The following is a 27,740-nucleotide window of genomic DNA, read 5'->3' as shown; positions in this document are numbered from 1 at the left end:
TGATGGTTGGTGAAGAATGTGCCCACAAACATTAGAAATGCTACAATTATCAAGAGATCAAGAATCAAAATCCTCAGTTGGAGAGGATCGTGATCACCTTTGATCCAAGGAAAGGCTGCAAGTAAAGATGATATAAGTTTCTACAATCCAAAATTTCAAGAAAGAATGTGAAGTGTGAAGACTTGGATTTTTGTTGGACAGCAGCAGCAGCAAGCAAGGCTTTTTGAGTGTAAAGGCTATTGGATCAATTTTCCATGTTTTTTACCCCCTTGTTACCGGCGCGCTTTTGCCTTTTTGTGGCTCATGTCGGATCAATTTTGGAGGGAAAAAAACTTGACACAATGAGACAAAAGGGTACGGAAATTAAGCAATTGTGCTTGGTAAAAAAATCCAAAAGCAATAAATCAATGTGTCAGACCCAAAAAGATTATTATTATATACTATTTTATATTTAAAAAATGTAACACTAAATTTTACATGGGTCGGTGGGAAAGTTTGAAATTTGAATGCTGCAAAGTTAGCATTGGAAGCAAAACTTTTTTAAATGATTGGCGAATGGGTAAAAAATTAGATATGGTTCGTGCATTTTTATTTTATATAAAAATTATATATCATAATTTTTGTGAATATAAAAATATAAAAATTTATTAATTTTATTAAATTTATATATAATTAATGTTAAAATTTTAAATTATATAATTTTCGTATTTTATATTTATATTATGTTTGTATTATATTATTATATTATATTTTAAATTATTAACTAAAAAAAAGTTTTACTAAATTTATTAAATTACAAAAAAATAAAAATGAGAACGAAAAACAAAAAGAGAGGGAACATGTGGGGCTAGGAAAAGGGCCCCACACTTTGAATCCTAAAATCTGAAAGCGGGCTTTATAGAATGCGCTCCAGCTGCATGAGCGGACTTCAAATGAAATTTCAAATTTATTCAATTTGTTTATTAGTACAAATAAAAAATATATCTTTGGTAAAAACAGCCCGATAACTTTATACAGAGCGAGGGGAAATAGAATAGTAAGATTTTCGCTTGGTAGGATAAGATCCGACAGCTGGGTTCTGACACCTGTAAATCAACCGGTCATCGGCTTGGCTTTGTTCTGGATAATAATCAACGGCTTGGCTATTAGTTAGTGATAGTTGACAAAGTTACCCAGTGAGAGTAGCAATGTCGGAGATAATTTGGCTGAAACTTAAGATTTATTTTGATAAACGACAAAATTAATTTCGATGAAATTAAAAAAAAAAAAATAATTAAATTAATTATTATAATGATATAATTTAAATTAGTGAAGAAAATATATATTTTAATATAAATATAATGATAATAGTAAGATGAATTATAAAAAGAAGATAAATGATTCTTAAAAATATTAAATTAAAACATAAATTTAATAAAAGTTAGAAGTTATTTAATATTTATAAAATTTATTATTTATTCAACATTTCTAAAATTTAATAAAAGTTTATAATAATAAAATTTATTATTTATTAATTTATTTTATAATAGTTTTATTATATTAAATAAAATAATAATAATAAAATTATTTTACAATTTTTAAATAATAAAAATCAAAATAAATAAATGAAAAAGGAAACATTCTCCGCTCAATTTTTAATGTCCAACAAAAAGGAGTTGAAATTTTTTTTAGGTTTTGATGTAATTGTTTGGATCAAGGGTAAAAGTGGAAAAAAAACCAGCTCCAAATAGCCCCTTTAGGGTTATGTTTTCGCTGAACTGGAACTTGGGATGACAAATTTGTTGCTGCTGCGCCGAAATGAGAACATCCAAACGGGTAGCCAGTTCAGTTGTCTTCTCATTTGAAGGTTAAATCTCATTGTACCAGAACTGCAATTACATCCAAACAGGCCCTTAGTCATTGAAAATCATTGTCGGACACCTTGCAAACAATGCTTAAATTAAGGAATTATTTAGATGAATAAGAAAATTAATTTTTGTGAAATTAAAAATAATAATAATAATAAAATTAATTATTATAACAGTTAGATATATATTTAAATATAAAAGTAATGGTAACGATGAGATAAATTAAAAATAATAATAAAAATAAAATTAGTTACAACAATAGAATATTAAAATTAATTGTGATATATATATATTTAGATGTAAAAATAATAATAGTTATGAAATGAATTTTAGTGTGAAAAAAATATAATTAAAGATTATATTAAAATTTATATACAATAATAAATTTAAATTATTGATATATATAATTAAAAAATAAAAAATATTTTTATAAATAATAATAATAAATTAATAAAACCATTTTAAAAGTCATACATTAATATAATTTTAAAAAATAGAGAAACAAAATGCTTCAATTGCAAAGACATTGTTGTCCTAAGTGTCAATTGGATTTTAGGTGATATTATTTTTGGTGAGTTTAAATATAATAATAAAAATAAAAATAATTATTACAAGGGTGAGATTAAAATTAATATTGAATTATGTGTTTAAATGTAAAAATAATAGTAATGATGAGATAAAAGAAATATTATTCATTAAAAAAATTATATTAAAATTTGGATATAATAAAATTTTTTAAAAGTTTATATATGATCATTTTATATATAATATTTTTAATAATAATTAAATTAAATTTATTTATATTAAGATAAAATTAAATTTTAATAATGTTTTATTTACTTTATTAATTGTATAATTATTTATTTTAACTAATTTCTTGAAGATGTTTATTTACTACATTGAATTAAAAAATTTATTTAAAGATTTTGAATAAAAAAATGAAAACGGAAGAATAAATGCTATATCTTCAAGGGTAAAAAATAAAACAAAAAAAAAAATAATGCTAGAAGAAATGGCTGGGAAAAATAATTTTTCATTGGAACTTTTTTAAATAAAAGTACGACGCGATAGAATTCCTCCATCATTTATTCATTGTTAATATGATGATTTAAAATATGATAAAATAATATGATATAAATATGATATAAAAATAAAACATAAATATAATATAATTTAAAAATATAACAATAATTATATATAAATTAATAAAATAAAAAATTATATTTTATACTTTTATTTCAATATAAATTATAACACATCATTTTTATATAAAATATAATATAAATATATAAATTTTAATATTTTATATGATATAAATATATGAATTATTAAATTTAACTCATGCTTAATTAACGTGGATAACAAATTTGACTTTTTTTGCTGCGAACTACATCTCATCAGGCGTGTAATTGCATCCATACAAATCTGCTATTACTAAAATCTTTAAATTTTTTTAGAACAAAGTTTAAAATTTTACCATAAAGATCTTTTTTTTTTTTAATATGAATTTATATTAATGATTAATCCCATTTGTTTATTTGAAATTAAAAAAAATTAAGAGATTATGAATTTTGTTACCAAATACTTTAACAATTGATAATTTTTTAAAATTATCATATTAAATAATAATTTTTAATACGTTAAAATTTATCATAATAACTATTAATTATTATATTTAATACAATAATATTATCGTAAATTATATTTTAATTAATTTTAAAAATATATTTTTTAAAAATAAGATTGATGAATGAGGGGGCAAAATCGAGAGAAAGAAAAAACCTAAGCCATCATAAAGCTGTAAATAAGCATTTAACACAAGGGTGATTTTAAACACACTCTATTTTTTCTTTTCACACCTTTTTTAATCATTTTTAAATAAAATTACTAAATTACATTTCATCTTTTATTTTCACACCATTATCACTTTTAAATTTTTGAATTTGTAAATTGTAAAAAATTTTAAAATTTGTATATCCGAAAGCTTAAAAATTTTTGAATCAGACCATTGAAATGAATAAAAAATTTAAAAACTCACATGCATAATTTTTTTTATTAATTTGTAAATAAATTTATATTTATTTGAAATAATTGGTATTTTTTCTTTACATGATACAAAAATTTTCAAGATATGAAAATTTTTTCTTTTTTTTTCTAAACCTTAAATTAAATAACATATATTATTTTTTAAAATCCGATAAATTATATAATGTATAGGATATTCATACCTAATAAATTATAAAATTTTAAAAAAAATAAATATATGAAAACTTTAAAAGTGAAATAAAAATAATTAAATAATTTTATTTAAATATATTTTTGAAAAAAAAATTCAATGTGAAGAGAAAAATGGATGTACGTTTAAAACTACTCTTCACATACGGTCACGAATAATTCGTGTCCCGTAAGTGCGTAGAAGAACCATGCAAAACAATTTTCTTAACAAACAAGTAATCCAGGGCCCCACAAGATCCTTATCAGTCCAGCCGAGATAACACAGGCCCCCACCTCCAATAATACGACCAAAAAAAAAAAAGTTTAACCCTTACGCCCACGCTCCCCTAATTAGCCGTTAGCCGAGCCATTCCCCCCCCCAAATCAACCAAAATGAAATACAAGTAGAAATCTAGCCGGTCATCGCCGGTTACAAAAGAAAAAGAAAGGGTGACCGTGCGGCACATGGCAGGTCGTTTCCAAGGCAGTTGGTAAGCATTTAGTGTGCCTTCGCTCTCTCTCTCTCTCTCTGTTTGTTCGATTCTTACTTCTTTCTAGTTTGTACTGCATTTACCTATTTTTCATGGATTTCAGTTAAAACCTCTCTCTGCTCAAATCCTAGCCTTTTTATCTTCTTCCCCATTTTTATTTTTTAAAAAACATTCAGTTCAGATCCGTTACGATCCCGATTTTCTAAACCTGAAATCCAAAATCCCGACCCGGAAAACCCACCCCTTCCTCGGACTCGGTTTTCTTCCTTCTTTGAATCGTTTTGCATTTTTCTCGTGCTCTGCGGGTAACACTACTGCCAGATTTTTTGGGTTACTTTCTTTTATTCATTGCAAGATTCTTTTGTGACATAATCTTTATGTTTGAATGGATTGTATACCAAACAAGCTTCTCAATTCTCGATTGGGTTTCAGCATTTTTGTATTGAATTTGAGCAGAACTTGAATGTCACAAAGACTGCTCTTTTTAACAACAAAATTTTGACCTTTTTCAACTTGTCCTTTACTAATTTCCTTGAAGAAAATGCAGCAAAGAGAATTTCAGCTCTTCTTTTGCTTCTATCTCTGTTTTCTTCTTAGATTAATGGGATTTTGATTTCTTGACTAAATTTCTAATGCTTACCTTATATGGATAAATGGGTTTCCTTTGCTATAAGCATTTTTTTAGTTTTTGTTCTATAGTTGGATTCCTTATCTTTCCTTGTATAGTTAAATTCTCTCAGCAAACAAACATAAATTTTCTTTCTTGGTTGGCTATTGATATGCAATTCAGCTGTAAAAAAGCTTCTTCTTTTTTGTTTTTCACAGGTTGATGATTAAAAATATGGCAGTTTTGATTGATTCAAATTCTTACTTCATTAGGGTTTTAATTTAATTGTGCTTGTTTCAGGTGATATCAGCATGACTTAACAGGCAGAAGCTTAATGGTGAGATAGCATCGCCTTCTTTTATTTATTTATTTCTGGGTTTCATTTATTGAGATCGATCCAATTCCCGTGAATCAGTCATTGGTTTCTCCAAAGCCAAATCCATATTCAACTCTTCCTCAATATTCGTGTCAGTGACCAATTTTTCTCTACTCAGTCTTCAAATTAATTACTCTTTATAAATATGGAATTCACTTTGTACTTTTTTTTTTTAAAGCTATCTTGTCTTCTTTTACAGGGTCATAAACTAAAGCTCCGAATCTTCTATTAGAAAAACGCAAATAAATGTGAAGACAACTGGGGCTGATGAGTTATTGATTAGAAAAGTCAACTGCTTTTCTGGGGATCTGGGCAATTGGATTGAAGGTTCTTGATAATTTAACTTTGGGGAGGAAAAATGTTGGAGCATGAGCTGTGTGCTTCTCGGGTTCTTTCGCCGTTCAGGGAGGAAAGCGGCGATGAAGAGCTTTCAGTTCTTCCAAGACACACAAAAGTTATTGTCACAGGAAATAATAGAACAAAGTCTGTATTGGTTGGTTTGCAGGGCGTGGTCAAGAAGGCTGTGGGCCTCGGTGGTTGGCATTGGCTGGTATTTCCCTTTACTTTCATTATTATTTTCTTTCTTTTTTAAAGTCATCGTTTGATGAACAGAAGCTATGCTTTCGTCCGTATAACTCCTCTTAAAGAGGTAACATTGTAAAAGTTCTGAATTTAAATCTCAACATCTACGATCTTCTGCCTAAGCCTCCTTTTGAAAAGGAAAAAAAAGGTTTTCAATTCAAATTCTCTCCTTAACAATTATTCAGTTGTTCCTGACCTTCTGGTTTTTAATTGGTCTGGATTATTCTCAGATTTTTTAAATATGTTTTTTCATGGGGCATTCCAATTGGTTTACATGCAATAGTATACTTGCATGTGATTGGTTGTTTTTTTTAATTACTACTAGTATTATTTACTTTATTAATGTGATATTTTTTTGCATGCGGATATTATATAAAGCCATGTAATTCGGTCTAGGTTTTCGTTTAGAGTTTTACTTTTACTGGTTTCGGCCCCCAAACGAATCTTATTATAGTTAACCATGATTGGCTCTGATGATGATGTAAGTAGACGCTTTGATGTATCCAAGGAACTTGTCTTGCAGAGATTGTTGGCTTTTTCGTCATACTCAATCTTTTTAAGATCTAATAGTTCTATTTTTTGATAGTTGGACCAATATAGAATTTGTTCAACACTTTTGTTATCCATCCAATGATCAGTTTCTGTTTTCCTCACTCAAGGAAAGAAAAAGGAGGGAGCTGCTTTTCCTGTTTGTAATTTGATTCTTAACAGGATATGCAATTTTGTTTTGCATGTGTATCTACTTTTAGTCGGACAAGATGGACCAGACATCAATTTAGATGTTTACGATGTTTTTCCTAAATGAAATTGTCTATGATTAGCTTGGTCTTTTTCTTGATAATTGAAATTGACCTGTGATCTCTTTGCTGCTAATCCCTTTAATAGCTAGATAGCACTTACTCTGTCACCTTTATTTTGTGGAAGAATCATATTTTGTGACACCAGTGCTGCCGTTTTCAAGGTTTTGAAGAATGGGATTGAAGTTAAGCTGCAAAGGAATGCATTGAGTGTGCTGGAACATCCTACAGCGAATGAATTAGATGATGATCATGATTTTGATAACTCAAGCAGTGGCTCAGAAATTGGCGAGAAGGACCATGATTTCTGTAAGTCAAACAATTTCATGCCAGAAGAACATTCTTAACTAAAAACTTTTCTCGTTGCTTTTAACATTATGGTCATCCCCTTCCTTTTCTTTACCTTGGATAGCCACTAGCATTGAGTTCCACAGGCCTGCTAAACCAAGAGTTCGACATACAAAACCATGGGTTCCAACTGCATCCATGAAATCAACAAATCGCAATGGTTACAGAGATGTCCGATCCATTATTCATGCACCTCCATCGGTTAGTATCACCAAAATTTGCAGTGTATCTAAGCGTTTGTTTTATGATTTTGAAGTATGACTATTGTCACATGCCCATAATTGAGAAAATAATTCTAAGTGTATTTTATCATGTGTTTCCCAATTCTGAAGGTAAATCTGGCAAGACTTGACGCCGACTCCTTGCTAAGATATTGCAGGCACTTCAAACTCGTAGGTCCCACTAACTCTCAACCTGATGAATTTTCTTCGAGGGTCTAGATAAAATTAAATTTATCTAATTCAAGGGGTTCATCTATTTTGAACTGTAGGGAGGCATCAATGCTTATTCAACAAGAGATCAAATGCTTAATGCCGTGCAGCAGCATTTTGTGTCACAGGTCTATTCTCTCTTTGAGACTCATGCACATACACATAAACGTGCGACATTTAGGCACCTTTGTGTGAATCTTACATCCTTTCTTTTGACACAGCCACCACTGAATGAATTACAAGTGATCTCGGAATTCATCACCGCTGCTAAGAGACTGAAACCTGATGAGAAACTGAGTGAGCAACTATGAATGTTTTTAACATTGTATATTACATACATATAACCTTAGATTAGATCTAATTAAAAGACTAATTGGGAAGAGTTGTCAATTGACCAACCGGATTTCTTCCCCGGATTCTAACCTTGTGATGTAGGGCTTCTGCCCTTTGTTATTTTCTGGTATATCTACTATTCCAATAGTGTATTATTCCCAGGCCTTCTATATGTTCTGAATTTCTACTCTGGGTTTCTTTGATAATGGTGGCATGATTGTAAATTTGGGATGAAACAGATTATAGTTTGAGATCTTTCAAAAATCAAAACATTGGTGGCATGGAAATAAACCGGGCCCCAATTATATGATGGTGCTGGCAAAGAGACCAGGCTGGCATTTTGTGTCTCGGGATCTGTGCAACAGTCGGTGATGGGGACATATATTCCCGGGCTGCCTCAGGTTCCGAATCAAAGACTCTTGCTTCTTAAATATCTGCTGTTCCATTAATGTTACAAATTTATTTTGAATTAAAATATTTAATGTAATAATTGAATTTTAAAAGTTTAATATTTAAATTATTAATTTATTAATAGTATAATATTCGCATATAATGTGTTTACTTTTTTTTGGTACATTTTAATCATTTGTGTCGGTGTACGTTCAAAGTTTTTTAAACTCCTTTTTTTTTTTTCAACTTTCAACAAAATTTTCTACTATGAAACTAGAAATTACATAAAAAAAACTATACTAACAAATGAAAAAAAAAAAAAAAAGTAGCGAATAGACATGGGAACTATATATAAAGAATTTGGACCATAGAAATATATTTAAAATCTTAATAATTGAGCTTAATGCTTTGATGGTATGGTGCCGTGCCAGTAGAGTTACAATCGTTGTCTACAACTCAAGTCAGATTATTTCTCTATCCAATATTTAACAAGTCAGTCTATCCATTCTATCTTTTAAAAGTAAAAGAAAATTTGTCTACACAGATAAAATTCTACGGCGTGAGTTCACAAACTTATGACACTAGCACATCCACCACCATCAAACAATTTTCACATAAAGATGAACTGGAGATAAGTGTAACCACATGCCATTTACAGAAGCAATCCAACAAAAGGAAGCAAACATCTGTTCGCAAGATCAGAGTTTGCAGGCTCATGGAACAGAAATATATATATATATATATATATATATACATAGAAAAGAGTTAACGTGCTAGTTTGGGCAACCAAGCAGGTTTTCTGGACAAAGAAGGCACTAAAAACCAGCATGACAGCATCATATTCCCTCTTTTATGAAACTTCAGGCAATCGCTTATTGGTGTAGGTAGAAACTAATGACATGCTGATCTAAACATTTAGAGTAAAGCATACATAGGCCATTAAATATTAACCTTTGAAATGGTATCAAACCTGTTTCTGTTTACTTTATCTGTGTATTTCTTTCTCCTAGCTTTTCATCTATTCATTTGCATGACTCTCTTATAAAATGAAGAAAAAAAAAGGAAATGAAGAAAAAGAAATCCAAAACCAAACTATTGCCAATCTGCAGCGGCCACTAAATATATGATGACGAATGAGAGAAATAAGTAAAAACTGAAATTTTGATGTGCTTGGAAGTTGTAACCTTCGCAACAAACTTAACTTCAAGTAGCTAAAGCTTATCAACGGGAAACGGATCACCGGGTAGGTCGAATATCATTTCCTGCATCATAAGAGAATCAGAACTCTCTTGTTATGTCTTTAGGTTATATGGAATAACTCCTATTTACTTATAAGAGATACAAATAGTTTTAAGACAAACCTTATCGCACACAGGACATGTGTCACTTCTTTCCATCCATTCAAGAATACATGCAAGGTGAAAATGATGCTCACATTTTGTGATAATTTTTGGATTTTCTGCATCATACTCTACCGGAAAGAATAGAAAAAGGATATATCAAAAACCTTTCTACTTGAAAGTCAAAACACTACTTAGCAGAAAATTTTGCAACACCATATTTGGCAGTGAGGCAGAGAAAAGTTTCATAAATTGCAAGGGGAAGACATACCTTCTAAACAGGTCGGACAAACATCCTCCTCCTCGTTTGTAGACACAATTGGTTCAACTGGTTTTGAAAGTTCAATTTCTATCCCCTTTGGTGACTCAATTTCAGTATTCGATTGTGCTTTGCAGTCCAATTTCTTTGTGTTCTCAGATTTTATATAAGTCTCTTGAGTGTTGACAACAACTGTTTCTTGACTGGAATCAACATTTGTCATTTGCACTACTTCATCGCTCTTACCGTTATGAATTCCTTGGGCTACTGAAGGAGTTTGAGAAGGCCTTAAGACTGCATCAAATGGCATTGGAGCCGGAGGAGGTCTATAAGCATCAGGAACTGATACATCCAAATTTGTGTCAACCAGGAGCCCAGTGGAGAGGGCAGAGGTAGCACCATTGTGAGAAGATAAAGGCACATGCTCTTCTAAGGCTCTTGGGTACTGTTAAGAAAAGAAGTTCAACTCAACAAAGATAACAAAATTGCATTCAATATGATAAACAATTACTTCAACTCTAATGGGTTACCTTTGAATAAGTATTTAGTAACCCATAATAAGTATGTGAGCAAAAAGGTCAAATAGAAATTCGAATATTCATTTTTTGTTTTCAGGTTGTTCTAAAGTTTAACTCTGACCCATTTTGGCATTAAGGGTGATCATATCATGATCCATGAGCAACTTAGTAAGGGTGATTAGAGAATTAACAATTGGAAACATAATAATTGGTTGCATCCAGACATCCAGTTATTACCACAACGGGAAAAAATAAGGGCCCTAGCATTTCAGCAAATTTAAGACACTTTGATCCTCTCAAGTGCGCTGGTGAGTCCAGTCTAACTCATTTTTTAGCCACATCATGCTTTCACTCCTAAAATTTAGCAGTGTGGCACTTAATAAATTACAAAATACTCTACACTGAACTTGCAATGAGTTGAAACCAAATTAAAAAAAGAAAGAAGTTAAGCATGAGAAGTGAGGATGAGAAGATCAGGCTGAAAAAACTATAACCAAAAAATAGAGAACAACAATTCCATGGAGGGAGAAAATTGTACTAACATAATAATATGCTGGTGCACTATTTATTTCAACTCCTCTAGAAGAGCAACAGCAGCAACCTCCCATTCCTTTTACTTACATCCACTGGCCATATAACACTACTGATACTTGGTACATTAGGATTCCACACCAACACAAAGTGAGAACATCTGCTGTAAGAGAAAGACTAACATCACTCTGGAAGATAAAAACAGCATACTATTCCATCCAGTAAATCATATACATGCCAAATGCCACATGACAACGCGATAAACACTGAAAACACTAAGGCAAATGCACTGATTTACAAATACCACAATTTCTAACAGAGTTTCAGAAAAACAACCAACTGCATGAAGTTCTTGGAGGAAAAGTAAAACCCAACAGAAAATAACAAAATTATATCTGGCTTCTCAAAACACTTGTCATCAACAAGCACACAGATGATAAAAAACATAAATAAGACCCTACTACAAAGCCAAGCTGACTGATACCCTTCTCTTACAGTAATAGCAGAATTTGTATGTTCTGAACAACAGTAATAGCAGAATTATAGAGGCAAAAGCAAAAGCATCATCCACTACAGATTGTCAAACACGAATCAAGTTTAGAAAACAACTTGGTTCAATTGTCCTGCCATAATTCCATATCAAGAACTTCAACATAAATTGGTCAACAAGGGCCAATTAAGTAAACTAAAAACCTAACAAGATTGTGGCAACTGAAAAGATAAAGAGCAGCGATAAACCCCAACCCCAAGTTTGCACTCCTCAAGTAATCACAGTGGATGGTCTTAATTGCAAACTTCTAACCAAAGCACACTTTCTTGTCGAACTCTAATCAACCCATGCGCTGAAACAATTGTAACAACAAATAAAAACAGGTAAATTCAATATGAAATCAAACAATAATGAGCTGCCTTCAGTTACTGTTCATCAACTGGCACTAAAATAGAGTTTTAACCGACAACAAACTATCATTGAAATACCTAAAACTGATAAATGTAATAGTAAGAAAATAAAAGAAAATCAATATCCTATATAAAAGCTATAGCCAAACAACTAAATTTCATAAATTTGAGGTAAACCCAGTTAAAGTTATCAATAATTCAACCATTCAAGAACTAATAAGAAAAAAAAATCAACTTATTCTTAGTAAAACCCTAAAGAAACCATAATTTAATCAATAGATAACGATCCAAATTCCAAAAAAAAATGAATAGGATATGAAATTACCTGTTGAATTCAAGAATTCCAAGCGAAAATTCAATAATAACAAAAAATAAAAAGAGAGAATTACATAAAATTTTTTATTTATTTACTTATTCATAGAGTGTGATCGTTGTGGTTTTTTCATTGAGAAAGGTCGGCTCTCCATTAAAACTGATTCACTATTGCAGAATTTTTTTAGAATTGTTTCTCGGGATTCTCTCCACGCGCCAACCTTTCCGGTTTATTCCACTCTCCGTATTAAAAGCTTAATAATTAGTATTATATTCGTATAAATGTATAAATTTAGCGACGAAGGACATAAGAAAGTGGGATAGTTTTTGGTGACAACATTTGGTATTTGGAAAAATAATTGAAATTTGATGAGATAAGAATGATTTTACTCTTTTTATTTTTTTCCTTTTATAAATAATTAAAATTTTATATAGTTTTTGACTTTTTGCATTTGATGAGATAAGCATGAATTTGAGGTTTGATTTAATTAATTTATATAATTATTTTTAAAATTTAATATTTAAATTTCACCCTTTATTATTTTTATTTACAAATACTAAAATAACATAAATGAGAAGCCAAAATTTGAGCCGTTTAATTGGGTTGTTATTTTTGAATGATTCTTTTAGGATTAGGTTTATTTCAGAAGTGTCACTCAGTTAGAACCCAAAACAATGGGGGCGATTTGTTTCAATGATCCAAGCCCAATCACATGGGGATGGCCCCAATTAGAACCCAAAATTCGAGATGGGGCTCAACTTTTGTTGTGGCACGTAGCATGATTCACGGTTTTTTATCAAGTCAAAGTAAATGTTTTAAAAAATTTTAAGCTAAACTTAGTCAAATTCAGGATTTTTGAAGTTTAAAAATTCAAAATTAGATACTTTGAATTTTGTTTTTATCAGTCAATTTGCCCATCACATTAATATAAAAAATTTTATAACTAACCCATTAGTTTTAATATTGAAAATGGAATCCCATTTTTACAATAATTTATAAAAGAAAAAAAAAACGACAACCCATATTTAAAGGTGTTCATAGTCAGGTTGGGTTTGACCGAACTCATACTTGATATTAATAATTTATATATTTATTTAAATTTAACTTGACTCAAAATTTTTTATCTCAAAATTTTTTTAAGTTTCGTTCAAATTAAAAAATTAAATCTCAAACATACTCATTAAATTTAATTTATATAATAAAAAATAAAAAATATGATTAAATTAAATTAAATTAATTAAATTTAATTCACATATATAATTAAAAGTAAAATTGATATATGTAAAAATTAAAAATAAAATTAAAAAAATTTAAGTTTAATAAAATATATATTATTTTTATTTTTATTTTTTTTATATATGTGAATTAATTTATATATAATTTATATATATAAAAAAATAAAAAATTTATATATATATATATATATATTCGAATTAGATTGAGTCAAGCTCAGATTTTAAATATTTGTCTAAGTTTCGATCTAAAATTTAAAAAAATCTAAAAATTATGTCTAAATTCATGTAATGTATTTTAAATTTTTGTTTAAATTATCTTAAAATTTAAACGAATTTTCAAGTTTGGACGAATAATTCTATCCTTAAACATCTCTAGAATAGGGATTTTGTATATAAACATGATTCATGTATATAAAACTATGATCTTCATATCAAAGTTCGATAATTGCTTATTTATATTTAATGCTGCAGTTTTAATTGATCAGTGTCACTGATTCCTTTCAGTGGGCTCTGGCTTTATCTAAACTTGATTGCTATTTCCCAGGGTTGATTACTTTTAAGTTCCATTTCATTTTCATTTTCACCTCGCAACAAACCATACGATTTAGAGGATAAATTACTTCCTTCTTACCATGTTCAACCATTCATGCTATTAAACAAAAATAAAACCTGTTATATCAACATGTATAGTTTCACATGTTAACGTTTAATTTATTTGTTGAAAGTATGGACCTGACATGCTGATAAAGTTTTTATGACGCATTGTATCTTTTGATTTATACAAGAGTTATAATTTGACTCTATGTTAATATAATTTTTAAATTTTATAGGTGGGAGTAACAGATTGGTACGTGATTTATTTTTTAATTATTTTTTTTTTTATTTTTAAATATATTTTAAAGGGTATGTATCATCCCATTAACTTTGCTTGTGAAATCTAAAATTTTTAGTGATAATTGATGAAATAATTTTTCATTATATAATAATTAGTTTATGATCGTGCAGTATATGGATTAATTTATTTATTAAATTTGAAGTTATGATTATAAAAAAAATATTAAAATTTAAACAAATATATGAACAAAATATAAAGGTGTTATTCAAAAGTATTGAATTTCTTTCTTTTAAAAATTTTTAAGTAAAAATGGATGATCTGATTTTTCATAAACTATTTTCTAAATTTGTGTAATTTTTCAATTTAAACTTGAAATTAATACATTTAAATTTACAAAATTATGGAAAGTCTTGAAAAAGTAGACACATTTCTTAGCCTATGGATATGAATTGAATAATACTTAAAAATACAACGATGTATAAATTAATTAAATTATCATTTAGAATAAAAAAATATATAATTTCATCTTCACCTTAATTATTTTCCGGCTTATATTGAAATATCTCTATTTGATGAAAATTTTTCTTATATTACAAAGTTAAAGAAAATAATATTTTTTATTATATGAATAATTTGATTCAAAAAGTAAAAGATTTGTAAGTACCTAGAAAAAATTTTAAAACTTTAACTTTACAAATTTTATTTTTTAAAATTTTTTAATTTTATAATTTTAATAAAAATAATGATCAAAGTTAATTTTATTTAACTCAAAAAATCGATACAAGACAGACATAAATAATAAATATAATACGTCATAAATTGCATAGAAATTATTTTATAATATGGTGAATATATACAAATATTATAATTAAATTTTTTCTTAAAAATTTATGCTTTGAATTTTTTATAAATTAAAAATACATATACCTAGATATGATACCTACAAACAAGAAATAAAATATTAATCATGACATTATGATGTTAAAATTATATTTATATATATATATTTATTAATTATATCTACACATCCACGTCAATGCAGAATTGAATTCAACAGTGAATTCTAAAACTATACTTAATCATTTTTATTTAAAAAATTAAATACAGTGAATGTCATTTTTTATTCTTTTGGTGCAACAATATATATTAGACAAATACAGCTCACGTTAGGATTATTTTACTATTACATTATGAAAATCAAAAGCGTCTTAAATTTTAATATTAAAGCATACAAACTTTAATTTTTATTTTTTTTAATAGTCTCATTAAACAAAATGTAATATTTAAATATTGATATTATAACTTTTATTGATTATTAATTGATAAAACTATTGTTTTGTCTAATGGGATGTTTGATTTTGAAGTTCTAATTCCCCTAGTTTAAAATAGGACCTATTACTCTTGAAAGTAAATTCTAGAAAGAGGTAATTATAGCACAAAAATCTCATAAGTTAATGACAAAACTATAATTTTTGATAAAGTATAACTAAACAAACATCAATTCTTACTTCCTGCAATAATTTTGTTAAACAAAATGCAATATTTAAATATTATCATTATAATTTTTATTGATTTTTATCGAATAAAATTATTGTTTTGCCTAATAGGATGCTCAATTTTGAAGTTCAAATTCTCCTAACTTAATATATGACATATTACTCTTGAAAGCATATTTTAGAAGGAGGTCATTGTAGCACGAAAATCTCATATGTCAATGGCAAAGCTATAATTATTGATCAAGTAGAACTTGACATTTTTCACTTTGATATTTTTTAAAGGGAATATTAATTACCAACAAAAAATCTCGAAGCTTTGAGTTGGGTGTTTTGTAATTATTTTTGTAATTATCATCCATTTTAATCAATTAAACAATTGTTAAGAATCAAAATAATAGTTTCTCAAAATCCAAAAAAAAAAAACATATATAACTGGTAGTGAATGAAAGAGATGAAGATGATACTTTACTTGATATAAGTACAACTAATGCCATAGAAATGTGCAATTGTGAACTAAATGAGTAATAGGAGAAATTCAACTCAAGAATGTTTCATCTAAATGGAAGACAATGTCCATTAAATAGTAAAATAAATGATATTTGATTTTTTTTTTAATTTACCAGAAAATTTATAAAATTTAAATTATATTTAGAAAATTTAAATTTAAAAAAGATATATTTAAATTATATATATATTTTAAAATTGTTAGAGATATACTAAAGTATATTTTTTAAAATTTTTAAAAAGATATATCTAAACGTTCATTTGAAAAAACAAATAACAAAATTATTGATTTTATTATAAATCTATTTGAAAAAAGTGAGATTGGGATAAATTTTATCTTATTTAAATTAAAATAAAAACTCTTGAAATATTAGAATAAATCTATTTTTGAAACTTTCAAATATTTTTTAAAATTAAATAATTATTGAATAGGATTATTTGGTTAAAATTTTAAATTAAATTATTATCTTATGTGTAAAAAAATATAGATTATTTATGTAAGCATCCTTACGTAATATACTTTATCAAATATCTATGTATTATGTAATATAATATATATAATAGATTTTTCAAATATGAGATTTTTTTACTTGTTAAAGTTTACGATCTTATGTGCTTAGCATTTGATTTGATATTTTACTTTCAAATAAAAATAAAAAATTACTTATTTTTAAATAAAAAATGAATTATAAGTACTAAGATTTTAATTCAGATTTATTAAATGGTATTTCTAAAAAATGATTGTATGATTAATTTATTAAGTTTAAAATTTATTTTTTGATATTTGAAATTGTTAAAAATTAAAATTAAAAATTTAACATTTCATTGTGTTGATATTTCATTTAATTATTTTTATCAAGATAATAATAAATGAAAAGGAATTAAAATTTTATATTTATGTTACAATTAATGATACATAATTCTAATACAATTTTAAATTATAAACTTATAAGTAATATTATTGGTTTATCTTTTTAAAAAGAAATAGTGCAGTGGACAGCAGTAATAAGTTTTGCTTGTTTTTTGTGCCAGAGTTTATTCAATGTATTGTTTTTCAATCACCTGATTTTGTTGTCCAAATTTGGCCAAAAAAAATGATAAATCCATTGAAAAATACTGTGGCATTCCTGAGACATCTTCTTTTATGGGCCTCATGGGTAGGGCCTAATATTTAGTTACCTTTATTATTTTTTAAAATATTTATATGATATGATATAAAAATATATAAAAAAATTTAAAATTTAATAAAAATTATAAATCAAATTTTAAAATTATATTTTATATTTTTATACTGATATAAAAAAAATTGATACATAATTTTTATATAAAATATAAATAAATATAAGAATAGCCTGTCTCCAAAAAATTCTAAAAAAATTGCCATATTTTTCTTGCTGTAGCCCATTGATCATTTTCTAAAATCCCAAGACACATGAACCTTACTCTAGGCTATCTTCATACCCTTTTGTTTTGTCCAATATTTTTCCCGTTCTCTCTGCAACTCTGTAGATTAGATTGGTTCGGCTTCTAAAAAGCAAAGATAATCAACAAAAACAAAATACCCACCAACAAAAATATGAGGTAATAAATTTGAAGGCAAAGGGGCAAAGGATCTTACTTCCTTATGCCCACTTGATGTTTCAATTTCTGTTGTTATTTCTTCATTATCGTTTCTTTTAATCTTTCACCAGCCCTAAAAAAAAGAACCGTTTTTGATATATAAGATTGAAAGGAAAGCAAACGAAAGAAATTCTAATTTTCATGGCAGGATGGTCAATTTTAACAAATTGGACCCAGGTGTTGGTCATGTAACACAGGATAGCGTTGAAGAGTCTGGTGATGATAAGGATAGACTAAGATGCTTGTTTGATCTGGTTCTTTCTGGTTATCTAAAAGAGGTTGCTAGTAAGGGTTTTGTTAGGCCTATGCCAGCAATGATTGGAAATGATGGGCAATCACCAGATTTGCTCAAGCTTTTCCTTGTAGTTAGGGAGATCGGAGGGTACGAGTTCGTGTCAGAAAAAGGGTTATGGGCTTTTGTGGCGCAAGAATTAGGGTTGGATCTTGACGTTTCAGCTTCGGTTAAATTGATATATGCCAAGTATTTGCATGAGCTGGAAAAATGGTTGAGTCAGAGTGGTCGAAATTTTGGGTTCTTGTCAATGGAGCAAGAGAAGGAGTTTAGGGGTTTGTTTACAAATGGGGTTGATCGAAAAGTAGTAGTAAACCGAGTGGCTCTATTGGAACGTATAAAAAATGACAAGTTCATTGATAAGGATACCAAGAACGGTGTCGAGAAAGTGTTTGGTGATGATGACGAAAAAGTTTATGGAAATGATCTTGCGGGGCTTGGTCCACCTGTTGCTAGGAAAGAATTTAGAACTCGTAAGAGAAAAAGGGAATCTTTATCAGGAATGCTGAAATGGGTAATCCAGGTTGCAAAATGTCACGACGATCCTTCAGTTGCTGCAATGTTGGAGCCATCTAAGTGGAAAGAACATCGAGGCAATGAATTCTGGATACAAGCCATCAGGGCACGCGAAGCTTTAAGGCAGAAAAGGGATGATCATTCAGTCACTGAACAGTCTCTCTTGCAGGTAAAGTTATTGTTATCGGTTAAATAAAGTTGTCCAATAAAATAAAACAAAATATTTCTATATGAAGTTGAAAGATTTTGAAATTTCCGGTTCACAAATTTGAAATTTCCATCATAAAATTTTGCTAGAGCATTATTACACCAACTTGGGTGGTATAAACCTTACTTGGCTGTTTGGAACAGTAACCATTGCTGTAGATTGGAGTTTTTTAGACCAGAATCGGCAAAATAAATGAATTCTCAATATATGAAACCTTTAGTTATCAAGGCAGAAGTTTGTAATGTGGATTTTACTCACTCTTATTTGAAATTAGGTTAGTTGTCAATTTTAACGGCATATTGTTGTTTAATTTACAGAATAATCAAAAGATGCATCCATCCATGTATGAGGATGACTTTCTTAGTCACCATTTTACAGAGAGGTTAAGATGCAGTGAGACACTTCACACGCCAAAATCTTGTTCATGCTCTTGTTACAGTTCTGGTTCAGCCTTGCAGAATAACTTGATTTGTCTGCACAAGACAGAGTCTGAATATGGCCCTAAAGAGCAATCCCCTGTAACTATTGACTTATCATCCTTAGATATGACTGCAGAGCTGTCTGGGGATGATTCTTTTAGAAGACAAGTGTCTGTGGGTCCCCTCTTTCAAGCTGAACTACCAGAATGGACTGGTATGGTTTCTGATACTGATTCTAAGTGGCTGGGCACACAGGAATGGCCCTTAAAAGGTGGAGAACACGATTCCTTAGCTGTAACAGATCCAATTGGTAGGGGAAGACCCGATTCATGTGGCTGTAGGATACCAGTCTCTGTTGAATGTATTAGACTTCATATTGCTGAGAAGAGGATGAAATTAAAGCTTGAGCTGGGTTCATTGTTCTACCGTTGGAGATTTGATGGGATGGGGGAGGAAGTCGCACTTCAGTGGATGGCTGAAGAAGAAAAGAGATTCAAGCTTATGGTACAATTAGAATCACCATCTTTAAATGCATTCTGGCCTGATGCATCCAAGTTTTTTCCTAGGAAGACTAGGCAAGACTTGGTAAGCTATTACTTCAATGTTTTTGTTATCCGGCGTAGAAGTTACCAAAACCGTGTGACTTCTAAAAGTATTGATAGTGATGATGATGAGTCGGAGTTGGGATGCATAAGTGACAGTTTTGGAATTGACGCCTTAAAAGTTCCTGGCTCAAATATGCTGAAATGTTCTCAGAGTAATCAGTGCATTGACTGGGATTAGTATGAATACCAATGAAGATTTATCACGTTGATTAGAATCTGGAAACACTGTGCTTGAACCAAAGGGTAGTTGAATCTTACTTTTCTTTTTTCCGTTACTTCTCTGCTTACCTTACAGCATCAGTGAACCAATGATGCAGTTTTGAAATGTCCCGTGGAATTTGCAACTGGCTTGGTTCGTTGACTCTGGTAAAAGAATTTTACAAATGTGCAAGTGTACAATACCTTTATCAGGAAAGATTTATACTTCTGCATCTGTGAATACTGTTATATTGTTTCAAGTACCAACTTCAGACAGAGGAAGATGGAAGTGGGAGACAATGATGCAGCTTCTGCTTCCGCAATTCTAAGTTTTACTTTGATTTTTCTCTTAAACGTTTACACTTTACCTGGAACTTACCCTATTGAATTCATTCATTTGTGTTTCAATGTTGAAGTGATTGTTTCTCTTCTCCCATCAATGCTGCTATCTTCATGTTTAATTTGCCTATAGTTTTGGTTGAAAATCATCATACAACCAAATTTCACTCAGTGTTTGGATCTTTATTAGTGATGATAATACTGAATTTATGTTTTTACTGAAAAAATTAGGAGGTCTTGTTGCATTAAAGTTCATTTTTGTATCATCAGATTAAACTTTTGGTGCAGAAGTGAGCAGCCTTATTCCATTCCAACTATTTTTCCAACTTTTGGAAGCAGATATATATGATGTTATATGAGCTTTTCCAAGTGCTCTCTTCATCAGGGTTGAATACTAAAGAGATAAAACTGCATTTGTCTCCTAATGCAAAGACGGATATCATATATATATATATATATATATATATACACTTTTTTGTATTTGAGATTGTTAGATCTTTATAATTGAAATTAGGGATTTAATATTTTATTAACAGATTATGTGTGAGGGAAGCAATAATGGAGAATTCTTTTCTTTTTTTTTTTTTTGTTCAAATGGCTTTACCAAGGCACTATTTTTATTTATTTTTTCTTTTTTTTTCCCTTTAAAATGATTTTCTCAAATATTTGCATCAAAGGCAAATCGATTTTTCCAAGGAAACCTTGACACCAATTATGCAATATAAACAAAATGGTAACATCATATTTCTTCCATTGCATTACATTTTGGATTATTTGTAATTGTATTGATTGAATAATTTTTTAAAAGATTTGATTATTGAAATTTGATGCAATAAAAAAATAATGATATTTAAGATAAAAATAGAAAAAAATGTAATATGAATATAATTAGATTTGTAAAATATATGAATATTATTAATAATATGAACAAATAAAAACATTATAAATAAATAAAATAATATTTTATTTTTTAGTTTTTTATTTTAATAAAAACAACTAATTAAAACAGCTTAGATTCTTTCAATTTGCCACATAAAACAAAAACCTCTCATTTATCCCTTTTCACAATTAAGCATGTAGGTTAATGAGAACTACCTCACCATTTTTAGATATTGGACACTCACATTTTACAAATAAAAATAACAAATAAAAGAATTTAAAAAAATAAAAAAACTAAAAATAATAATAATAATAACATTAAATCGATAAAATAACTAAGAAAAGGGATTAAGGTTACAAATTTAAGTAAATTTACTGTATTCAACATTAAAAATTAGACATGATAATTTATGTATTTATATTATATAAAATTATAATAATTCATATATTTGTATTATATTTTATATGAAAATAATATGTTATAATTCTCGTTCACATAAAAATATGAAATATATTTTTTTAATTTTATCAAATTTATTTATAATTTTTATTAAAATTTTAAATCATATTATTTTTATATTTTTTATTTATATTACTTTCGTACGATGTCATCGTGTAATATATTGATATTGTTGAATCTAGTAAAAATAAGAAAATTACTGAGTTGAAATTAGAATTACCACGGTGACTACATATATACATACATATATATATATATATATATATATAAAATAAATGTAGTCCTCAAAGGTAGTGTTCATCTACTATTCATTGAGAGCCCATTTTTTTTGTCAAGTGTTGCACATTAAATGGTTCCTCAATTTAAAAAAAAAATATTTTTAGTTAAGCCCTTATTTTCAACATTCTTTTTTTGTTTATTTCCACTTAATGAAAGAAAAAAATTGAAAATTGAGACAAAAAAAATTGATCAGTTCTTAGTTTTCTGTCCTTTTTTTTTTTTTTTTTACAAAAAGAAAAAGCTGGTTTATTTTTCATAAAAATTTTTTTCCTTTTGTCAACCTAACGCAAACTTTTCAACTCTACCCTTTACGATTTTTTTTTCTTATTTATTTATTTAGAAGAATAATTCACTTTCAACAAAAATAGAAACTAAAATGTAATGAAATTACCCAAAAAGAAAAAAAAAATCTTAAAGGAAAGGAAAAATAATTATTAGCAATGACATTTGATCAATTTATATGCTTAATTGAATGACACATGTCTTTAATTATAAAACAAGATTGTATTGAATTGAATGAGATATAATACAAAGATGATAAATTTTGCAATTAATTGGGTTCATGAATATTATTCATTGATTTATTTTATTTTATATTATAAATTACATGAATTTAACTATCAATGCACTTAATTATTCATAAATTTATAGTATCCACAAACTTATTTAATTAGAAATAGATATATTTCGTATTTAGTGTCATTTACATTTAATATTTTGAGTTTAAATTCATTTATATTATTGAGTAAGATAAATAATTATGAATCAAACTTAAATTACATGAATCTAATTATTTATGAATTTAATTATTCATGAATATATAATATTTATGAATTTAATTAATTATGGACTAATATTTTTAATGATTAATGTTATTTAAATTTAATATATCTATTAAATATTATAAATACATATTAATCAAATCCAAATAATTATATTTTAGTTTAATTTTTTATGTTTCAATATGTTGTAAAAGTATAAAGTATTTGTTTTGTATAATTAGAAATTAAGTTTTATTTTTTAATTTATACATTAATATGGCTGGTTCCATTTGAATGAACATTTTGATTTTATTCACTGGAGATATTATTTTATAAATATTTATTGTTTGTTTATATTTAATTAAATTGTGATCCGAGCGAAGCCGGGTACTTTTCTAGTCTATATATATATATATATATAAGCTCCTGGATTCACTCATGGATGTCTGAACTACTTTTGGGGTGGCTTTTCTTTGTGAAGAAATCTCAGTTCTCTTCTTTTTTTCCTCTGAAGAATCCCAAAGAAAAAAAAAAAAAGAAGAGAAAAATGTCTTCTCCAAGCAAACGCCGAGATATGGACTTGATGAAACTGTGAATGCATTTTTTTTTTGTTCCCAAATAACATTAAAAAGATTTCTTTATGTTATCTTTGTCTTTGTTAATTTGATTTTAATTTTTTTTTGGTTTTTTTGTTGGATTGATTTTTACTAGGATGATGAGTGACTACAAGGTGGAGATGATCAATGATGGCATGCAAGAATTTTATGTTCAATTCAATGGACCAAATGACAGTAAAGATCGTTTCGTACCCTTTTCTTCTTTATTTTTTCATTCACTTCCATGATCTATCTCTTTACTTCTGCTAAAAATTTCATTTTCTTTTATCTTTTCTTTCTTGGTTTTTCTCATTCATCTCGAAAGTTCAATTTTTTTTTCCTTGGAAGTATGTTGACCGTCTGGTAATTGTTATTGGTTTTTTTTATTTTTTTTATTTTGATATTTGAAGATTAATATTTATCTAAGTGTTATTTTAATTATTGTTCATATCTGAGCTTCCACCTTTTATTTATTTAGTTCATTGAATTTTCTGAATGAGGATAGTGTTTGTTGATAGATTTTGCTTCTGGGTATTTTTAGACTAGAGCCAAATAAGGGTGATTCTTTTTTTTTTTTTCCCCTTCTCATGGATTGTCTAATATGGAATATGACAGGTCCTTATTATGGTGGTGTGTGGAAGATAAAGGTGGATCTACCAGATGCTTATCCATATAAATCTCCATCAATTGGCTTTGTAAACAAGATCTACCACCCAAATGTTGATGAAATGTAAGTTTTTGGATGTTAAATTCGGCTGTTTTAGCTTTCTTTTACCGGCGGTATTAACTTGTATGAGGTAATTTAGAATGAGTAACTGGTTTTGACTTTTAAATGGCTGTTATCAGTAATAAAAATATATTCGAACTATGAGTTTCAGGTCTGGCTCAGTTTGTTTGGATGTCATCAATCAGACTTGGAGCCCCATGTTTGGTAAACCTTGCACATTGTTGTTTTTCCTCATTCTTTCTTGTTTTAAGAATGCATTTCTATTACTCTTAGAACTTGAAAATCAATTTAACTTCTTTTTTTTCCACCCTTTTGTTCTATTTCAGATCTAGTAAATGTGTTTGAAGTGTTTCTTCCTCAACTTCTTTTGTATCCCAACCCATCAGATCCATTGAATGGAGAAGCTGCTGCTCTTATGATGCACGATCGTACAGCCTATGAACAAAAAGTGAAAGGTAGCATTTCTGCACAAGCGTTTGTAGTTTATTTATGCATTTCTTTCTCTTAAGAATGCCCAGCTCAAAAGTTAAGGTATTTATCAGGATTTCTTGCTTTTCTAAGGTCAATTAAGCGAAAGTCGGGCAGCAGTGAGCTTACAAGAAATTTTCTTGACTACCTGTGTTTTTGAAAGAAATTACATGAGGTCATAAATCTCATATGTTGGGGGCACAAAATTTGTTTTTATAAGTAGCACATAACTACTTACTCAGTTTAATTTGTACTCAGTTGACTAGTGAGTAACGGCAATTTTATTGAGTTGTCAACAATCTTGAACTTCATTATTAGTCTAAAGTAGGCAACACCAATCTTGAACGTCATCATTAGTCTAAACTAGTTCTAGCTTTAGTTTCTAACCGCCTTGGCAGCACAATTTTGTATTCTTACGTGCTTTATTCCATTTAGGTGAAATGGTTGGTAACGGTTGTAGACCTTGATGTTTGAAAATTGCTCGGCCTATACCAACATTTCATTGTTATGCATTCACAACATTGCTAATCTGTGTTTCTAGCCATGAACACCTTTTTTTTTCTTCTGTTCGTACCATTTGAAGTGATACTTGTGGATCATTCTCTTTTTCTTTTCAAGTTATCATATCCTAGCTATAAGTGCAAGCAGGTTCTGTTTCTATTTGGTGTTTTTAGTTACCTGCAAATTACTTTAGAATAGTCATCATACAAATTGAAATCAAGTGGAATGTTTTAATCTTTTTTTGACCATTTGAAAATGTATTCATTTCATCTTCTGCAAGATTGGAGGCAGGTGGATAGGGTACATAATGTGACTTAAAGTTCTTTGAAATTGGAAAATCTTTGATTCTTTCTAGGTTTTGATTTTAAAGAAAATACATGCACTGTAAACCTTGAGGTGCTTTGATTGGACCAAGAGTAGAAATATTTTCTTAGAGATAATGCAATAGCAAATATATCAATTGGTGCAGCCGTGTAAGAACATGGAGGGATGAGTTACCTTTCTTAGTGATTATGAAAATTAGCACCCTATGGATTGCAAAGATTATTTCCAATTGCTTTGTCGGACATCTGTGTTTCAGAAAGAATTCCTTGTCTGTGATTTCATTTACTACCCAAGGAAGAGTTGATTTTGAGTTTCTTTGCAGAGGTGGTACTTGTTAAACATCCAACTTAAAACCAATTGGCTGTAAATGGAGAGGCCCAACTTGAATATAGGACTATAGGAAATTGGATATTTATTAGATGTGAGATAACCCATTTTAATAGTATTGTATGACATAGATGACATAAAGTATTAAAATTGCTGTAAATTTATTGTTAGTCATTAGTATCAATAGACTCCTATTGCAATCCTACCAACTGTTTTACCAATACTTGAAGAGACCAAAGCTGAAGCTTGTTATCTATTGTCATTGGCAGTCCTTTGTTTGCAATTTGGCTACTCTTTTGATATGGGATTAGAGAGAGTGTGATAGAGTTCAGAAGTTTTTCTGTTTGTTGTTGGAAAGGGGAGGTTGCAGCTTTAAAAGTAGGCCATTTTCAGTCAAAATAGGATAAATAATAGCTGGCAATAGACCCACTTGACCTATTTGTGGTGGCCATTTCACCTACTTTCTCAGTTCTTGTTTAAAATATTTTCTCCACAGATCTTAATCAATACAGCTTACTAGTAATAAGTTTGTGGCAAACCGGCTTTATCATCCTAGACAAGATGCAAAAAATTTTACTGGCATTACAAATATGGTTCTTTCAAAGTGTGATCCGCAATTTTACTTCTGTAGCAACATTCATTGCTTGTCCTACTTTCAATGTCGTTTCAAGGATGCAATCATTGCAATGCTTATGATTTTTTTTTATTCATTTTCCAGAATATTGTGAGAAATATGCCAAGCCAGAAGATATTGGTGCAGCGGCAGAGGACAAGTCCAGTGATGAGGAGCTAACTGAAGATGAATATGCTGCCTCGGATGATGAGGATATTGCTGGAAAACCTGATCCTTAAAGAGAATGTCTGTGCCGTACACGATATTCATCTCCAGGAAAATTTGAACTGGACAAAACTGGGGGCATATTGAAAAATTCCTGCCCCCCTTTCTGTCTTTATTTTCCATGAATGTTGTGTAAATTATTTCACTGTTGTCTAATATTTCAAATATTCATCCACTGTTGAGACTAAAAAGCAGATTGGTAATGCTCCTGCCCCTCACATCAATTTAACTTTATACATGCGAGAGTCCTTGTCCACCCAGGAAAATGCATTCACATCTTAGATATGCAAATCCTTCATTAAACTTTATCAAATGCAACTCATTAAATTTTCATTTTCATTTGATTTTCACGAAAATTTTTTAAAATTTAATTGTATTTTAATGAAAATGCAGTTACATCCAAATTTAACCTAAATGCCATTTAATCTAGATTTAGGATTTTACAATAGTACCCCTAATTTGGGTCCCACTTTGTAGCTAAAATCTATGAGGGGCTCAAACTTCAAATTACACATTTTTTCTTTCTTTATTCACCTTTCCCTTCACTTTCAGAAGTCTTGTCTGAGTTAATCTTTATCTTCATCATCATCTCTTGAGCTTTATTACATACTTTTTCCAGAATTCTGTTGTAGTTAATATACTTGAAGATGTTCGATTTTTTGTAGAGATATTGGAAATGATCTATTGGTACTTACTTTATTTGAAGAGAATTTTATATAAAAAGATACATATGTATTTGCATATATTTAATAATATCACACTCAAATAGATATAATTTTTGTTTTAAATTGTTATTATCATTATATGCGATCATTAAAGATAATATATATATATATAAATTTAAAATTTAATTCGATTAATTTATATATCTAATCGTGAAAAATTAGTCCAGAAATATGATATTAAGATATGCAATATATATTTTTTTTTATAAGTGAGAAAGATAGACCAAATCAAATGAAGGAAATATGGAAAAAGGAAAAGAATTGTTCAAGATTATTGAGAATTCTCTAATAAAAATATCCTAAGCCAAATT

At 28.6% G+C, this 27,740-nt stretch overlaps 4 protein-coding genes across 12 annotated transcripts; 3 read left to right on the top strand and 1 right to left on the bottom strand.

Moving 5' to 3' along the window:
* The first annotated feature begins 4,434 nt into the window (after positions 1-4,434).
* Positions 4,435-8,196, top strand: LOC111278237 (uncharacterized). Of its 6 annotated transcripts, none has more exons than XM_022864847.2 (9): positions 4,485-4,552; positions 5,460-5,496; positions 5,575-5,626; positions 5,735-6,085; positions 7,079-7,223; positions 7,327-7,463; positions 7,595-7,654; positions 7,753-7,821; positions 7,915-8,196. In XM_022864847.2, exons 4-9 carry the CDS (start codon positions 5,894-5,896, stop codon positions 8,002-8,004), a joined length of 693 nt encoding a protein of 230 aa, XP_022720582.2. In that variant the 5' UTR covers positions 4,485-4,552; positions 5,460-5,496; positions 5,575-5,626; positions 5,735-5,893; the 3' UTR covers positions 8,005-8,196. The 6 variants fall into 6 exon arrangements, with proteins under 6 accessions (XP_022720567.2, XP_022720607.2, XP_022720582.2 ...); XM_022864823.2 differs by lacking the exon at positions 4,485-4,552 and adding an exon at positions 4,593-4,857; XM_022864832.2 differs by having other exon boundaries at positions 4,435-4,552; positions 5,460-5,626.
* Positions 8,197-9,037: 841 nt separating this feature from the next.
* On the bottom strand, positions 9,038-12,517 carry LOC111278220 (putative E3 ubiquitin-protein ligase RHB1A). 4 transcript variants are annotated; one of them, XM_089746156.1, is made up of 6 exons: positions 12,290-12,517; positions 11,809-11,906; positions 11,076-11,227; positions 10,028-10,460; positions 9,778-9,887; positions 9,038-9,678 (listed from the first exon to the last, which is right to left on the bottom strand). In XM_089746156.1, the coding sequence occupies exons 3-6, from the start codon at positions 11,139-11,141 to the stop codon at positions 9,628-9,630; spliced, it is 660 nt and encodes a 219-aa protein (XP_089602282.1). In that variant the 5' UTR covers positions 11,142-11,227; positions 11,809-11,906; positions 12,290-12,517; the 3' UTR covers positions 9,038-9,627. The 4 variants fall into 4 exon arrangements, with proteins under 4 accessions (XP_089602282.1, XP_022720540.1, XP_022720547.1 ...); XM_022864805.2 differs by having other exon boundaries at positions 11,076-11,224; XM_022864812.2 differs by lacking the exon at positions 11,809-11,906 and having other exon boundaries at positions 12,290-12,516.
* A 5,184-nt stretch (positions 12,518-17,701) lies between these two features.
* On the top strand, positions 17,702-20,620 carry LOC111278212 (AT-rich interactive domain-containing protein 2-like). The gene is made up of 2 exons (XM_089746154.1): positions 17,702-18,944; positions 19,301-20,620. The coding sequence occupies exons 1-2, from the start codon at positions 18,117-18,119 to the stop codon at positions 20,183-20,185; spliced, it is 1,713 nt and encodes a 570-aa protein (XP_089602280.1). The 5' UTR covers positions 17,702-18,116; the 3' UTR covers positions 20,186-20,620.
* Positions 20,621-23,318: 2,698 nt separating this feature from the next.
* LOC111287032 (ubiquitin-conjugating enzyme E2 5-like) lies at positions 23,319-26,960 on the top strand. Its single transcript, XM_022877202.2, has 6 exons — positions 23,319-23,514; positions 23,635-23,714; positions 24,135-24,249; positions 24,398-24,450; positions 24,573-24,701; positions 26,585-26,960. The coding sequence occupies exons 1-6, from the start codon at positions 23,366-23,368 to the stop codon at positions 26,716-26,718; spliced, it is 660 nt and encodes a 219-aa protein (XP_022732937.2). The 5' UTR covers positions 23,319-23,365; the 3' UTR covers positions 26,719-26,960.
* Positions 26,961-27,740: the final 780 nt, after the last annotated feature.

Source organism: Durio zibethinus, chromosome 17 (assembly GCF_047325235.1).
Source record: "Durio zibethinus cultivar Kanyao isolate XHJ-2024 chromosome 17, ASM4732523v1, whole genome shotgun sequence".
Taxonomy (NCBI): domain Eukaryota; kingdom Viridiplantae; phylum Streptophyta; class Magnoliopsida; order Malvales; family Malvaceae; genus Durio; species Durio zibethinus.
Note: the sequence above shows the minus strand (reverse complement) of the source record. Positions and strands in the feature narration are given on the sequence as shown.

Bases quoted from the DNA above. Each gene is read 5' to 3' on its own strand.
- LOC111278237 (XM_022864832.2), top strand. From the start codon at position 5,894: ATGTTGGAGCATGAGCTGTGTGCTTCTCGGGTTCTTTCGCCGTTCAGG. The intron at 6,086-7,078 runs GTATTTCCCTTT...GCCGTTTTCAAG, and splicing joins TCGGTGGTTGGCATTGGCTG to GTTTTGAAGAATGGGATTGA. The intron at 7,464-7,594 runs GTTAGTATCACC...CCAATTCTGAAG, and splicing joins TTATTCATGCACCTCCATCG to GTAAATCTGGCAAGACTTGA.
- LOC111278220 (XM_089746156.1), bottom strand. From the start codon at position 11,141: ATGGGAGGTTGCTGCTGTTGCTCTTCTAGAGGAGTTGAAATAAATAGT. The intron at 9,888-10,027 runs GTATGTCTTCCC...TCTTTCCGGTAG, and splicing joins TTGTCCGACCTGTTTAGAAG to AGTATGATGCAGAAAATCCA. The intron at 9,679-9,777 runs GTTTGTCTTAAA...CTTATGATGCAG, and splicing joins CATGTCCTGTGTGCGATAAG to GAAATGATATTCGACCTACC.
- LOC111278212 (XM_089746154.1), top strand. From the start codon at position 18,117: ATGGTCAATTTTAACAAATTGGACCCAGGTGTTGGTCATGTAACACAG. The intron at 18,945-19,300 runs GTAAAGTTATTG...TTTAATTTACAG, and splicing joins CTGAACAGTCTCTCTTGCAG to AATAATCAAAAGATGCATCC.
- LOC111287032 (XM_022877202.2), top strand. From the start codon at position 23,366: ATGTCTGAACTACTTTTGGGGTGGCTTTTCTTTGTGAAGAAATCTCAG. The intron at 23,515-23,634 runs GTGAATGCATTT...GATTTTTACTAG, and splicing joins GATATGGACTTGATGAAACT to GATGATGAGTGACTACAAGG. The intron at 24,250-24,397 runs GTAAGTTTTTGG...TATGAGTTTCAG, and splicing joins CACCCAAATGTTGATGAAAT to GTCTGGCTCAGTTTGTTTGG.